This window comes from Rhineura floridana, chromosome 1 (assembly GCF_030035675.1).
Source record: "Rhineura floridana isolate rRhiFlo1 chromosome 1, rRhiFlo1.hap2, whole genome shotgun sequence".
Lineage (NCBI taxonomy): Eukaryota > Metazoa > Chordata > Lepidosauria > Squamata > Rhineuridae > Rhineura > Rhineura floridana.
In genome coordinates, this window is record NC_084480.1 from 106817360 (window position 1) to 106833904 (window position 16545).

Sequence of the window (16545 nt, forward strand, 5' to 3'; positions counted from 1 at the left end):
TATCCTCACAACAACCCTGGGAGGTAGGTTAGGTTGAGAGACAGTGACTAGCTCAAGAGCACCCAGTGAGCTCTACGGCAGAGCGACAATTTGAACCTTGGTCTCCCAGGTCCCAGTCTGACACTCTAACCACAGGTCCCAGTCTGACACTCTAACCACTATAACACACTGGGTGTCTACTAGCTATTTACTCATCAGGAGGCCATTTGATTGCTGCATATGTAAGACCAGAAGCAGTCTCAGCGCTGTGGATAACTATACAAGGCCCATTTGGGCAGCATGCTTGTTTTATGTATTTTATGGGTCTCTAAGTTCTCATTTTGCCCCCCAGCAAGCATCACCGTGCCATCAATATGGAAGCATGCTAGAACTCCACGTTCCTCAGCTGAAATACTTCAGGATCTTTGGAAGTATCCATTCTGGACATAAGGAAACAACCAAAATGAAAGACAGGAAAAGCAGGGAAAAAAACTTTAGCTAAATTTTGTTGATGGATTTTCCACATGTAAGCTATCTCCTGAGCACAGCATCAAGATGGTGGATTCTGGTGTGGCTGATTTTATGATTATGGCCATCACTGGGTGGTTAGCAGCAATAAAGGGATTTGTGAACTGTATGTTGTCTATTCTGGCCTTTTCAGAACAATATGAATGATTCTCCAACTGCTGATTGACCTCTAAATTAATGCTTTTTTAATAATGCAAGTTCAAATTCTTCCATTTATGCTTAAACTGCAAAACTTGTCATTACCAGAATGACCCAATATATATAGTGTGCCAGTTTTAATTTCCAGCCTTAAAAGTTCTCAGCTGTTACCTCTACTTCTGCCAGATTAAACACCACTCTAAAGAGTAAATATAAGACATGACTACACATGCATTGTTTATTTGACTAGAACAGTGTACTAAACTGACGGAATATCAGGCTGGATGCGCTACAACTGTGCAAGATTAGCAATGCTGAAAGATAGTGGAAATCAAACACTGCTCCAGAGACTCTGACAGAACCATCAGTTCAACAAATTGCACTGCCATATTGAACTTCAAATGGTCTTTAATCTGGAGCAAATGTGATCACATGAAATATGACTTTAGCTGCTTCTCCAAAAGTACATTTCCAGCTGCTTTTGCCTGCAGTTTGGAGAGGAAATAATAAGTAACTACAGTAATCAGAAAGGACAAGAAAAGGATGAGGAGCAGCAGTTTCCTAGATTCTCTCTGACAAGAAAAAGGGAGGCGGGTGGGTGGTAGCAAAGTTTCCTCCTTGATGGCAGAGTGGGGTAAGGCAAAGGTGAGGTTATGGCTTCTAAGCAGCTTGTGCTTGTAGGGGCTCCTGTAGCCTGGAACTAGGTGTGTGCAAGTGCAGCTGACTGAGTGGTGAATGGGACAGCTGTGGGCAACCTGAGGAAGCTTCATCAACTTTGGTGCCTGCCATAAAAGCAAGCCTAGAGTGAGAGTCTAGGACGATGTCAGCAGATTCCAGGAACCCTATTTGCTGTGAGATTTTGAGTGTTTGCTTGGGCTCTAGGTGAGAGCCAGGGAGAATGGGTGTTGAGTGGGGAGATGTGTCAGGAGAAGGAATTGATATCAGTATATATTTATTAGTAATTTGTATTAATAGTTTTACTGTATATTTTTGTAACATTTGTTGTTTTAGTTTGCTATACACCACTTAGATATATTTTTATACATTAAGTGGTGTAGAAATGGTCTGTCTAGATAAATGATAGTCGCTGATAAAACTGCTGGCCATGACTGAGAAAAAAGCTTCTGTACATTTAGTTCAAGATAATACGTGAACTACCATAAAAGATATCTCTGAAAATACTAGAGTAATCAGTGTCTCTGCGATTGAAATAAGTTTTCTATTTAAATGTAGCTCATTAAAAATATAGATGATGTTAGTGTTTGGCATGGACCAGTATAAAGTAATCCCAAAAAAAGTTACATGCAATAAAAACCTTTTTATACGTTTTCTCTTCATTTTGATTTTGGGAAGAGGGATCTCCATTTTCAGTTATAGACTGCATCTAAAGAGAGTAAAAATATATTATTTATTGATTTGTATATAAGTTGCATTTAACAGTCAAGTAAGATAAAACAGTAAGCATATAACAACAGCACGAGATCAACAGCAAATACCAGGAACCAGTAAAGTGTTAGAAAAAGAGGGAGCAAATATCCTAAAAGGCAGATCAAATCCCATTAAAAGCCTAAGAGAACGGGAAGGAATTTGCCTGGCATCTAAAATATAATAATAAAAGGTGTCCAACACTAAAATAAGGATTCTGATGAAGAACAAACTACTGGGTAAGTTCATGTGGAGAAAGGAAGTTTTTCAGATACCCTGGTCCCAGTCTGTTTAAAGCCAAAACCAGCATCTTGGCCTGGGAGTAAACTGAAATTGCTTTCACCTTCTTAAATACAGGGATGATTCACTAATAGGCAAAAACCCCTTCAGTTTACAAATGTACCTACAGCCAACAGATATTTCTATCAAACTTTGAAAAGCAGGAAAACTGAGCAGTATAACCAGTGGAGCAGGGGACTTGACCTCCTCTCTGAGATATTGTACTGCCCTACAAATTTGTAAAAATGTAAACACAATTTGGGTTGGTCTTGCACTGTCCAATCCACTTCCTGTGTAGCTTGGAAGAATTTTGTAACATGTGCCTCTGAGCATATGGTGAGTGGTGGCAGCATGTGCAATCAGCCCAAATAACTGAAACAAGACATGTGCTGGGTTGATATAAGCAACAATATTTAAGACAGTTGATATAGTTCAGATATTCACTTTAAAAATGTTTTATTTACTTGGCAATTTTAGTGAAGTTTCCTACGGTAAATTATTTTCTTTTGCTTCTGTTTCTGTGAAAATGTGAAGTACAGCAACACTTTGCATAATTTACCAAAAAAACCCTCCAAAAACAACTGTGGAATACTGGCACTGACTATTCTGCAGAACAGTCTCCAGCAGACATGAGGAATGCCTCAGTTTGCAAAAGATAAAACAGTGGGAGGTGAAATATATTCTAGCAAATTTCTGTTTTTAATTGATCAGTTCCACCCTTCTTTAAGAGGAGTGGTTTAAGCATAGCAGGCTGAACACATGCATCTTGGGTTGGCCAAGTTTGTTTTTTCCAGCAGTAAGATTGCTTAAGTAGCAACACATTGTAATCAGTCTAATTTACATTAAACCTGCAGTTTTAGATTCAACTGTTAATGCACCCAAAATAGAAATAGAATATAATCTCCAGTTTGAAACACAAAAGGCTGTGTTCACCATCATATGACAATGACCAATAAAAAGGCTTTGAAATTAATAAAAATAATTTTGACACAGATTTCTTGGATGAATAATGAGTGAAATATAATTTTCTATGAGAAAATTTTATTGCCCTCATAAGGCTGAAATCTCCAGAATTCTCTGAAAAGAGGGGCTGACTGTTCAACCACTCTGGCCACTGGAGCTCTGTCAGGGGAATAGGAGTCTCCTAACAATTCTCAGCAACCTTCACAAACTATACTTCCCAGGATTCTTTGGGGGAATTCCTGACTGTTTAAAGTGGAATAAATGTCTGGCATAGGTGATTAGCCAAGCCAAACAGCTGTTAGTCTGTCTTTTAGAACACTGTCAGTTGGTACTTACTGAGCATGCCTGAGCTTATCAAAGCCTCCAATGTTAATTTTCTTAAATTAATTAAAAATCAGCCAGGCATTTTAAACTGCAGAAGATGAAGGTCAGAATATGAGGCAAGGTCATTATCAGGATTACAGGTACTCTGTGAACATGGCTGATTCTTAATTAATTTCAACACATTATGAGACCACTGACAGAAAAAAGTCCAACAGGGGTCTGGATTTTTTTGCTCTTGTTTTAGACTCTGAACTCTGGATTCTCTCTGAGTGTTTTGTGTATTGCCACGAAAACTTAAGAGGGTTGTTAAGCAAGCATTTCTGAGGTCAGCACTATAAGTTTTGTAAGATTTTGTTTTGAAATAAGCTTATGGGAAGCAGTAGAATGGCATGGGGGTATTTTCAATTCAACATGGCGGAACGTGAAAAATCCATGCTGGCTATAGCATACAGCCACTCTTGTGGCTGTGTAATATGTCCATCGCACCCAACCCCAGTTAACAATCTGGCTGTTGTGTTCTGAAACAGCTGAAATTGGCAGAAGCCTTTCAGGGGCAATTCCACAAACAACATATTATTAGTCTGAATGATACATGGATAAATGTGGCCAGATCTTCTTTAAGAAGGAGTGCACAACTGCCACATCAGCCAAAACTTATGAAAGGCAATGCAAGCTACTGATGTCACCTGGGCATTCAGCATCAATGCTTAATGAAGCAGTACCCCTAAGCTGCAGCCTTGGTCTAAACGGGAGCATGACCCAATCAAGAACAGACTGAACACTTACCTGGATTCAGATCATTCACTAGCAGTGCCTGGCTTACATGTCACTTTAAGCAACTGTTTTAAATTATGGTTAGTGGGACCAAGCAGCATGCTGGTGCATGCTGCTCAAATATTTGTGGCACTCCTTCCTTGATGCTGCCTCACCACAGATGAAACAAGCCATAGTTTGGCTTATCATGCCATCCAAATATGAGCTTATAGTTCAGTCTAAGTAAACCACTAGCAGTAAGCCAAGATCAATCCTTGGTTACAATTTGTACTCTTGGAGAGGAAACAAACCATAAGCCCAGGTTTAGATGACATAAGCCAGCCCAGAAACTGTTTTCGTCAGTGGTGGGGAGGGACATGCTAGAATTCTGCCCAATTCAAATTTGGTACCGAATATTCCATTAATTCGCCTTTTCTCTATCTTTGTGGACTGGATTTTTATGTAGCGATGTTCCGCAGCTATTTTTAAAAATTGATTTTTTTAAAAAGCCTCTAAAATATCAATATTAAAAATGATAATTTTATCAGTATTATTGATATTTCCTTTAAAATTACCAATATTTCCTTTAAAATATTGATAATCCTTCAAAATGATTTATATCAATGTTTTTTACAAGGAAAAAATGGATCTGTAAAAGCAGCAACTAGCAGACAAAGAACGATCTCAAATCGATACCAGCCTGTTAGGTCGACTGAATGCTTTTGAACCAGCACTGGCCAATGGATCCCATCCCTATGGTGGGGGAGCAGCAGGAGAGTAGTTCCACATGAACTTTTGAGCAATATGCACCAGAGTGCTGCTTATTCACAATAAACACAGTTTGTTTTAAACTATAATTTAACGCACTGCTGGGGAACCTTCCACGCATGGGCCTAATTAGGACTGCCCGGCCTCTCAGGTTGGCCTGCCAGGCCTTTTTGGACAAACCATGTCCACATTGCCTGTGCCTGATGTCATATGACATCAGGCATGGTATACTTCAAAAAGGAATTTAAGTTATGGCTGCAGCTGTGGCTTGAAGTTTCATTCTCCTGATGTCATATGGTGTCAGGTGATTGACAGGTGGGCAGCCCTGATCAAAGTAGCCTATCCTGGTGTAATGTGACATGCAACCTAGAATCTCTATCTTTTCTGGACCGATTTTCTGTTTTAGCTCTCAGTGTAAAACAGAACTGGAGCACGGGCAAACTCCACTGTTCAACTCCTCTGAATACTGGTTGCTGAGAATGACAAGTGGGGAGGGTGCTACTGCGCTCAGGTCCTGCTTGTGGGCTTCCCATAGGCATTTGGTTGGCCACTGTGAGAACAGGATGTTGGACTAGATGAGTCTTTTGTCTTATCCAGCAGAGTTCTTACAATACATGTTATAGATGTTAACTAAGAAATGTTTGCTTCTGATTTTAGAGTATGATGCAACATTTTTTATACCCAAAGAAACCTATGTTGAACTGAATCACTATGAAAATAAAGCAGCAGGGTACTTTGAAGTGTCCCTGGACTCCGCAGTGTCATAAATCTCTTTTCCCTTTTCCAATTTATGCCTGAATATACCATCTGGATTAAAAGGAAAAGGCAGGCTTATAAACCATATTAGACTGTTACTGATATTAGAATGAACCTACCTTTCTTAGCTATGTTGCAAATAATCTGGAGTTGAGAGAAACAGTCAGCCTATTCATTGATGCTGTCAGTTTTTCCAATACCCTGTTAAAGTAAAACAAACTGATTAATTATTTATTAATTTAAGGCAGCCTTCCCCAACCTTTGGGTCACTAAATGTGGTTGGACCACAACTCCCATCAGCCCCAGCCAGCATTGCCAATGGTCATGAATGATGGGAATTGTAGTCCAGCAATATCTGGGGATCCAAAGTTTAGGAAAGGCTGATTTATGGTGTTTATATGCTGCCTAATGAACCATATACATTATATTATACATTATAACTGCACCCCTTGTTATACTGAGTCAGTCAATAGGATCCTCCTTTCTATGCTCAAATACAGCCTTTGTCTTAAATACAATGCTATAGTGTCAATGACATTAAACTGATTCCTAGAGGGGAGGGAGACATAAACTTGGTGGTAACAACTGATGAAGGCTTAGGCACAGTATTGGGACCAAAGAGATCGGCTCTAATAGGGCCCAGTAACAGCCCTCAGAAAAACGTAGTAAGGAAGCCAAGCCATAAATCACATGGTCTTCCATGTCTGTATACTAATGCGCAGAGCATGGGAACCAAGCAGGACGAACTTGAACTCTTAATACAGGAGGACAATTACGACTTGATAGGTATAACTGAAACTTGGTGGGATGACTCCCATGACTGGAATACAGCAATTGAAGGATACAACTTCTTCAAGAAGAACAGAAGGAATAAAAAGGGAGGTGGAGTTGCGCTATATGTTAAAAATATATATCCCTGCACAGAAATACAAGAAGATGAGCTTGGTGGCTCCACCGAGAGTATCTGGATTAAAATTAATGGGGCAAGTAACAAAAGGAATGTGGTGCTTGGAGTCTACTACCAACTATCCAATCAAGGAGAAGATGAGAATGTAACTTTTGAACCAAATTGCCAATATTTCGAGGAGGCATGATGTAGTAGTAATGGGGGATTTCAATTATCCTGATATCTGTTGGGAGACAAATTCTGCCAAACACAGCCCTTCCAAGAAATTTCTGACTTGTGTTGCAGATAACTTCCTCCTACAGAAAGTGGAGGAAGCAACCAGAGGATCAGCTATCCTGGACTTGATTCTAACCAATAGAGATGATTTGGTGGATGAAGTGACAGTTACGGGAACTCTGGGGGAAAGTGACCACACCATACTTGAATTCTTGATTTTAACAGAAGCGAAAGCTGAGAGTAGCCATACATGCACCCTGGACTTCAGGACTTCAAGCTGATTTCAATAAACTCAGAACAATTGTGAGTACAGTTCCATGGCAAGCCACCTTAATGAGAAAAGGAGTCGAAGATGGGTGGAAGTTTCTAAAAAAAGGAAATTCTAAAAGTGCAATGGCAAGCAATTTCAACAAGGAAAAAATGGGGGAAACAGCAGAAGAAGCCGATGTGGCTTCACAAAAAGCTTAGAGATGACCTGAAAACAAAAAAGGACACATACAGGAAGTGGAAAGAAGGCCAGGCCACAAAGGAAGAGTACAGGCAGGTATCACGGAATTGCCGGGATGGTGTCAGGAAGGCTAAAGCTGAGAATGAGCTGAGGCTAGCGAGGGATGCTAAAAGCAACAAAAAAGCTTTCTTCAGGTATGTCCATAGTAAAAGACAGAGAAAAGAAATGGTAGCACAGCTACTCAATGAGGATGACAAAATGATAACAGATCACAAAGAAAAGGCAGAAGTGCTCAATTCCTACTTTGGTTCAGTCTTCTCCCAAAAAAGGGCTTATGACCCTCCCGGGAAACATGAAGTAGAAGGATCAGGATTGGACCTGGAGAATAATAGACAAATGGTCAAGGAATTCCTAATCACTTTGAATGAGTTCAAATCGGCAGGGCCCGATAAACTGCATCCTAGAGAATTGAAGGAACTGGCTGAAGAACTCTCAGAACTGCTCTCTATTATTTTTGTGAAATCATGGAGGACCGGTGAAGTGCCGGCTGACTGGAGGAGAGCTAATAATGTCCCTATCTTCAGAAAGGGCAAGAAGGAGGAACCGGGGAACTACAGACCAGTCAGCCTAACATCAATCCCTGGAAAAATTCTGGAGCAGATTATAAAGCAGTCAATCTGTAAGCACCTTGAAAGCAATGCAGTGATTACTAGGAGCCAACATGGATTTATGAAGAACAAATCCTGCCAAACTAATCTCATCTCATTTTTTGATTGGGTAACCTCCCTTGTAGACTGTGGGAATGCTGCGGACATAATATATCTCGACTTCAGCAAAGCTTTTGACAAAGTGCCCCATGATATTTTGATTAGCAAGCTAGCTAAATGCGGGCTGGATGGAACAACTATCAGGTGGATCCACAATTGGCTCCAGAACCTTACTCAAAGAGTGCTTATCAATGGTTCCTTCTCAAACTGGGCAGAAGTAATGAGTGGGGTACCACAGGGCTCGGTCCTGGGCCCAGTGGTCTTTAACATTTTTATTAACAACTTGGATGAGGAGGTACAGAGCATGCTTATCAAATTTGCAGATGATACAAAATTGGGGGGCATAGCTAATACCGTGGAAGACAGAAACAAAATTCAAAGGGAACTTGATAGGCTGGAGCATTGGGCTGAAAACAACAGAATGAAATTCAACAGGGATAAATGCAAAGTTCTACACTTAGGAAAAAGAAACCAAATGCACAGTTATAAGATGGGGGATACTTGGCTCAGCAGTACAACATGTGAGAAGGATCTTGGAATTGTCGTTGATCACAAGCTGAATATGAGCCAACAGTGTGATGTGGCTGCAAAAAAGGCAAATGCTATATTAGGCTGCATTAACAGAAGTATAGTTTCCAAATCGCGTGAAGTACTAGTTTCCCTGTATTCAGCACTGGTTAGGCCTCATCTTTAATACTGCATCCAGTTCTGGTCTCCGCACTTCAAAAAGGATGCAGACAAACTGGAACGGGTTCAGAGGAGGGCAACAAAGATGATCAGGGGACTAGAAACAAAGCCCTATGAGGAGAGACTGAAAGAACTGGGCATGTTTAGCCTGCAGAAGAGAAGACTGAGGGGAGATATGATAGCACTCTTCAAGTACATGAAAGGTTGTCACATAGAGGAGGGCCAGGATCTCTTCTCGATCGTCCCAGAGTGCAGGACATGGAATAATGGGCTCAAGTTGCAGGAAGCCAGATTTCCACTGGACATCAGGAAAAACTTCCTAACTGTTAGAGCCATACGAAAATGGAACTAATTACCTAGAGAGGTAGTGGGCTCTCCGACACTGGAGGCATTCAAGAGGCAGCTGGATAGCCATCTGTCGGGAATGCTTTGATTTGGATTCCTGCGTTGAGCAGGCGGTTGGACTCGATGGCCTTGTAGGCCCCTTCCAACTCTACTATTCTATGATTCTGTGACTTTCTTATTATAAAAATAATTAAGGAAAGTGATAAATGCACATAGCATTTCACAAAATAAAGGATTGTGCCTGTCTTGAAGGGCGTATGGAGATAGGATATGATTGGGGGAGAGAGAGCCAATTTCAAGTGATCTGTTTAAACACATGGTTAGAACTCTTTCCTGAGTCCCCAGTCCTTTAACTTCTACTTCCTATAAGTCAGGGGTGGAGGGCCTCCAGCCTCAGGGGGTCCCACTTGGCCCCCAAGGCCATTTCCCCCAAACCATATCCAACTGCCCATCAGCTGATGTCTCTGGTGACATCAGCTGATGGGTGGGACCTTCTTGGAAACCCAACCCAGCACTGATTCCTTCAACTTCCAAAAAGGATCAGTGTGGGGTGGGCTTTCAAAAAGAAAAGTGGGTCTACTTGCTTTTGCTGTAGTGAGAGCGAAGGGAACTTCCCCCCCCTTATCACTGCACAACGGAGCAGTCCTAACAGCTTTGATACGAACTGCTCTGTCGCACAGCAATGAAGAAACAGGTGCTTGTTTTGTAGCGCTCTTTGAAGCAGTCCCCCCACCCTTTAAAGATCGCTGGAATCAAAAAGGTTCCCCACTCCTGCTATAGGTGATCCAAATTCATACAAGAAACTAATTTAATCTAGCACCCTATTCTAAGTAGGAGTTTGCTGAAGAAGAAGCAAAACAAAGGTAGTCATGTTGGTCCATTAGAAAAAGACTTCAGAATCCACAACTGGGCAGTAACTTTAACAGGACCAATCAAAATGTTACAGAATTGTAGCAACCTTTCAGATCTCCAAAACACCATCAGGCAAAATGCTGCACAAAGTGGGGCAGGGAGGGGGAAATGAGGGAAAACATAATACAAAAAAATATATAAAAATTAAGCTGGATGTTGTAGCCAAAATATCAACTTTTATATATCATAGACTCGGTTCCAAGATGTGGATTTCACACTGAATAAATGCCTCCCACGTGCTACAAATATCAGGTTACACATCCATATCTCTGGGATAAAGAAACAATGGCTGCAATCAGTTACAGTTTTGATAACACTAAAAGATTTTAAACCTGTAAGATATTCATTAATAAGCAAAAAACCTTGCGGTTTAAGAACATTTGTCAAAATGCAAACACCATTTGGGTTGGTCTTTCACAGTCCAATCCACTCCCTGTGTAGCTTGCAAGAATTTAGTAACATGTGCCTCTGAGCATATGACGAGTGGTGCCGACACCTGCCATCTCCAAAGATGGAGAATTATATTTTTGTATGTTTGTTGGTGTTCTTCCTACTTTGCTTCTTTCCTGTGTTACTATTGTTTCTACAGAGAATCTACTCTGGAAAATTTTATTTCTCTCATTTTTCATCCTAGAAATCTGAGTCAAATTTATTTTTATTAATTTCAAAGCCTTTTTATTGGCCAATGTCATATGATGGTGAAGACAGCCTTTTGTGTTTCAGATTGAAGCTTATGTTCTATTTCTATTTTGGGTACATTAACAGTTGAATCTGAAACTGCAGTTTGATGTAAAATCAGACTGATTACAATATGTTACTACTTCAGCAATGACTCTAGCTGTTGGAAAAAAGATGCATGTTTTCAGCTTGCTTTGCTTAAACCATTTCATTTAAGGCAAGGTGGGCATGGTCAATTAAAAACAGAGCACACCTATAATTTTCTAGAATATATTTCTCCTCCCATTGTTTTATCTTGTGCAAAGTGAGACACTCCTGATGTCCACTGGAGACTATTCTGCAGAATAATCAGTGCCATTATTCCACAATTATTTTTGGAGTTTTTTTAGTACACATATTCACAGAAATAGAAACAAAAGAAAATGATTTCCTATAGGAAATTTCACTAAAATTGCAAAGTAAATCAGACATATTTAAAGTGACCATCTGAACTATATCAACTGTCTTAATAATGTTGCTTCATCCCTGCTAAAACAAGATCAGCACAGCACGTCTTCTTTCTATTAATTGCGCTGATTGCAGGTGTTGCCACCACTCATCATATGCTCAGAGGCACGTTACCAAATTCTCCCAAGCTACACAGCAAGTGAATTGGACTGTGAAAGACCAACCCAAATTGTGTTTGCATTTTGACAAATTTGTAGGGCAGTACAATATATCAGAGAAGAGGTCAGGTCTCCTGCTCCCCTGGTACATTCACTATAGCTGCCCAATTTCCCTGCTTTTTAAAGTTTGATAGAAATATCTGTGGGCTATAGGTACGTTCTTAAATGGGAAAGTTTTTTGCCTATTAGTGAATTTCTCTGCTTTTTAAAGCGGGAGGTAAGAAATGGGATCCTGTGCAAGTTTGCTGAGAATGGATTCATCATTTATTTATTTATTTATTACGTTTATATACCGCCCCATAGCTGAAGCTCTCTGGGCGGTTTACAGCAATTAAAAACATTAAAAACAAATATACAAATTTTAAAACACAAAAAGCAATTTAAAAACACAGTTTTAAAAAATTTGAAAACCGTTTAAAAACACATGCTAAAATGCCTAGGAGAAGAGGAAAGTCTTGACCTGGCACCAAAGAAATAATACTGTTTGCTTTGCATGCTTATTGAGTTCAATGGGATTTGCTCCCCTGCAGTCATGCTTAGGATAGGTGAAACTGACCACAGGGGATGGGAGGAGGAGGGAGGGGAGGAAGGGCAGAGGGGAGGAGGAGGATGGGAACAGGGAGGAGGGGGACGGGAGAAGGACAGGTTTGATCATTTGCATGTTTATTGAGTTCAGTGGGATTTACTCGTGTGCAATCATATTTAGGTTAAGTAAAACTGACCGGGGGGGAGGGAGGGCTGGAGTGGGCTGGGGAGGAGGAAGAAGGAAGAGGGGAGGGGAGGAGGAAGGGAGAGGAGAGGGGAAGGAGTGGAAAGGCAGGTCTGACCATTTTCATGCTTATTGAGTTCAATGGGATTTACTCCTATGCAATCATGCTTAGGATAGGTAAAACTGACCAGGGGGGAGGAGGAGGGGGAGGGGGAAGGAGGGGATTGGAGGGGGCAAAGGAAGGGGGAGTGGAGGGCAGGTTTGATCATTTCCATGCTTATAGAGTTCAATGGTGTTTACTCCCATGCATTCATGCTTAAGATAGGTAAAACTGACCATGGGGAGGAGGAAGTGGAGGGGGAAGAGGAGAAAGGGGAAGGAGGGGATTGGAAGGGGGAGGGAAAGGGCAAGAGGAAGGGGATAGGAGGAAGAAGGGAGGGTGGGTTTGATCATCTGCATACTTTTTGAGTTCAGTGGGATTTATTTCTGTGCAATCATGTTTGAAAATGGAAATGGACTGCCTTCAAGTCGATCCTGAGTTATGGCGACCCTATGAATAGGGTTTTCTTGGTAAACGGTATTCAGAGGTGGGTTTACTATTGCCTTCTTCTGAGGCTGAGAGGCAGTGACTGGCCCAAGGCCATCCAGTGAGCTTCATGGTTGTGTGGGGATTCGAACCCTGGTCTCCCAGGTCGTAGTCCAACACTGACCTAGGGGAGGGGCAGGGAGAGGGGGAGGAGGGGGAGGGGAGGAGTTTGAGTGGGTGGGCACTGGGGAGAGCGGAAGCCCCTTATCTTTCCAAAAGGAAAACATTGTGAACAGTATCATTGCTTTTCAGCGTTTCCCCCACCTTTTTATTCTACAGCAGGCACATGTAGCCTCCCACCCAAATTTAAACCAAAGCTGCCCCTGGCCACATCCAGCTGTGAGTCTGGCTTTTAGAACACTGACAGTTGGTTCTTACTGAGCATGCCCGACACTATCATTGGGTTCAAGCCAAAATTTCCTAAATTAATTAAAAATCAGCCAGGCATTTTTTTAACTTTTGAACCGCAGAAGATGAAGGTCAGAGTATGGGGCAAGGTCAGTATTAGGATTACAGGTACTCTGTGAACATGGCTGATTTTTAATGAATTTCAATAGATTATGAGAACTCTGACAGAAAAAAGTTCAAAAGGGCTCTGGGTTTTTTTCTCCCTTTTTACACTTTGAACTTTCTCTTCTCTCTGACTGTTTTGTGTATCACCATGAATATTTACAGGGTTGTTAAGCAAGTGTTTCTGAGTTCAGGACTATAAGTTTTGTAAGGTTTTGTTTTGAAATGAGCTTATGGGAGGCATCAGAATGGCATGGGGGTATTTTCAATTTAACATGGCAGAATGTGAAACATCCACGCTGGCTATACTATACTGCCACTCTTGTGGCTGTATAATACAATATTGTTCCAACTCATCCACTCAAAGCTACAAATTACTTAAACACAACCAAGAAGTCAGGTTTGAAGAGACCACTGCCCACTCCACAATCTGGTCAAAGATGGCAAGGGAGTATGAAACAGTGTGTACCTGTGGGTGATGAATTATATCCCCTTTTCTTTGGCACAGTCCAATCTGCCTTCTGATCAAAGTAGCCTGCCTCCAAACAGAGCAGGGAGTGGGTGACCACTCCCTCAGATCTCAGATCTGAGGCTGCTTTAAGGACACAAGGAAATGAACTAAAGGCTTAATAGGCTCTTACATACACAGATACCTCGGTGTACATGACTGCATGCACACACACACACACATACACACACTTTAAAACAGCAGCAGCAAACATACAAATTTACAGCAAAAACAGCAGCTGCCCAGGATAAAGCAATTTTGACATGGCTGGGAGGATTCCAGTCAGTTGGCAACCCTATTCTCTTTGGCTACCACAGCTTTTGAGATATCTCTCATAGCAGGAGGGGATTGTTGTGTGCAGACACAAATGTCACAATATTCCGCTGTCTTGTCCCCTTCCCCACAGACAGGGGAAACAAAATGGATGCTGTGCCTGCTGCTAGTTGTATCATTTTCTCTTCAGACAGAAAAGAGCGCTGGTTGACGCCAGGGATAATAAAGTTGCTGCCAGGGTCCATATGTGTGCTTTCTCATGGCGGTGAGGGAGAACAAGATCTTGCACACTGACAGCAGGATCACATCTAGATACAACTGTTACTTGCTACAAGCTAACAAGTAAGTTCCTAATTACAAGGCTGCACAAAAACAAATCCTGCTTTTCTCTTTATGGTAACCACATGAATAGCATAAATATACTGAAAACTAAAATACTTTTTGTCATAATCTGCATCTTCGAAATAGTATGTTTGTTCCTGGCATCTAGCCTCAGTTTTTAAGACCTGCATTGATTAAAACAAAATTTTCTGTTATGAGAACATTATCAAGTTCTCTAAACAAACCATCCAACATAATCCTGGGTTGCAACACCAACAATTGCAAACCCATGTTCAGTACTTTAGAAGAATCTGAAAGTTATTCATGGAAATCTCACTTCAAGAAAGTTATTTTATTTTACTTCCCAAGGCAAAATGCTATGTGACAATCATATTGTTTAAATAATATGTATGCAACAGTCTTCATCAGAGTTTCAACAAGAGTTTTAAGCAAATTCTGTGCAAAGGATAAATCCTTCTAATGCCAGAGAACAGCATTTTTCAATATATCACAAGACCTTTCAAACTTTCAAGTGAACATCCAATCCAATTATCCCATCAATTAACCCTTTATTATTAACATTACCTAAGGCTGCCCTTAATAGGAAGCTCCCAAGAAGGAAAAACAGAACTCTTTTTCCTGCATTTTGTGCACTCGGAAAATAGGCATGCTAGAGCTTACTGCCCTTGAATAATCTAGAACAACTCAAGCCTATCCTGTGCCACAGCAACTGAATCACAGAAAGAAGCTTCTGTTTCACCACAATGCAATCCTATTTCTCCAGTGCAAGTTTGTGCTGCTGTCAGATGGGCATGGGTGCTCTCACATCTATCAAGACACCACAAGGGGAAAAATGAGCAATAACTTGTATGCTCAGGAAATTCCTACTGTCCAGAAAGCTCCTTGACTAGCATTTCTGAATTGAAGTGGAACTTTCCCCAGTGCTATTCTCTCTCAAGCCCTATTATTTCTTGCATTGCCTGGCAGATCATAGAATCAAACTGTCAGTGCAATTGGTAAATTTATTACAGGCATACATAGGCTCTCTGCCTGCAGTAAGCTGAATGTATGCAAGTGCCCCCACCCACAGGTGTATTGCACAACATTGCATGCTGTTGAATCCTATACATGGGAGTGCCTGCACACAGTTTATTTGCCAGAGGCAAAGAACAGCCTATGGCTATTTCAAGCACCTGTCTATGTGAACCAGCCCTTACCCTAAATGCATCAACTCTCAAGTCAATCCCACTGAAATCAATTGCTCTTCCAAGTCATTGATTGTGGGTTAGGGTACCTGATAGAAAGCTTAATGAAAGTCCTTTCAGAACAACTAATCTACTGTTATCCTGAGATATGAGAATAGATCAAATACTAAGGCAGCCTTAAAATGTCCTTCAAATAATAACAAAACATGTTCAATGAGGAAGAACAATTAGTTTGTACTCAATATATTCGGAAAATTTGGGAGAAAGGGTGGGATATAAATGAAATAAATAATAAATAAATAATTCAACAACATTGCTCTGTAACACTGCCAAAATTAGAGAGACATATGGTGATCTTCTGACTAGAGGAACAATTGACCATGTAAGTTAAACTTAACGTAGTTAAAGCTCACACATTGTGAAAGTTGTTCTGTTCACTGAACTGACTTGCATGTCTGCATTTCTTCTTTCCGATGACCAGGATAAAGTATTGTGTGCTGTCCAGGATCTGAGCCCAAAAGACTGAAGAATACTTAAAAAGAAGTGTACACAAGTTGGTTTAGGAGTCCCACCATACTTTTATGCTTGGGGAAGTATCCGTATGTTCTTAGCAGTGCTGGAACACTACTGTCCTCTTCAAACCAACATACTTCTGTATTACTTAGTGGGCATTTCTTACAAACTCAGTTCCTTAAAATATTTCTGCAGCACAGTGTGTTCCGCACATTTACAGAATAGATTCTTCAACTGAAATGCACATCCACCAATTCTTGCCATTTTGGTGCAGCTTTCCTTTGATTACAACAAAGGGAAGCTCTTGGAGGGTCACAGTTCTTGATCTCTGCATGCCATCCAACTGTCTAGCTGAGATTAAAGAAACACCAGAAAAAGGAGT

The 16545-nt window shown here is 40.9% G+C and overlaps 1 protein-coding gene across 6 annotated transcripts in view; it reads right to left on the reverse strand.

The window, feature by feature from the left end:
• Window positions 1–16545, reverse strand: part of PIP5K1B (phosphatidylinositol-4-phosphate 5-kinase type 1 beta) — a 151806-nt gene that overhangs the window by 107708 nt on the left and 27553 nt on the right. For all 6 annotated transcript variants that reach the window (XM_061628705.1, XM_061628694.1, XM_061628665.1 and 3 more), the window contains 2 exons: window positions 6033–6114; window positions 1961–2029 (listed from right to left, as the gene is read on the reverse strand). In XM_061628705.1, coding sequence (XP_061484689.1) covers window positions 1961–2010 — 50 coding nt within the window. In that variant the 5' untranslated portion in view covers window positions 2011–2029; window positions 6033–6114. The remainder of the gene's footprint in view (window positions 1–1960; window positions 2030–6032; window positions 6115–16545) is intronic.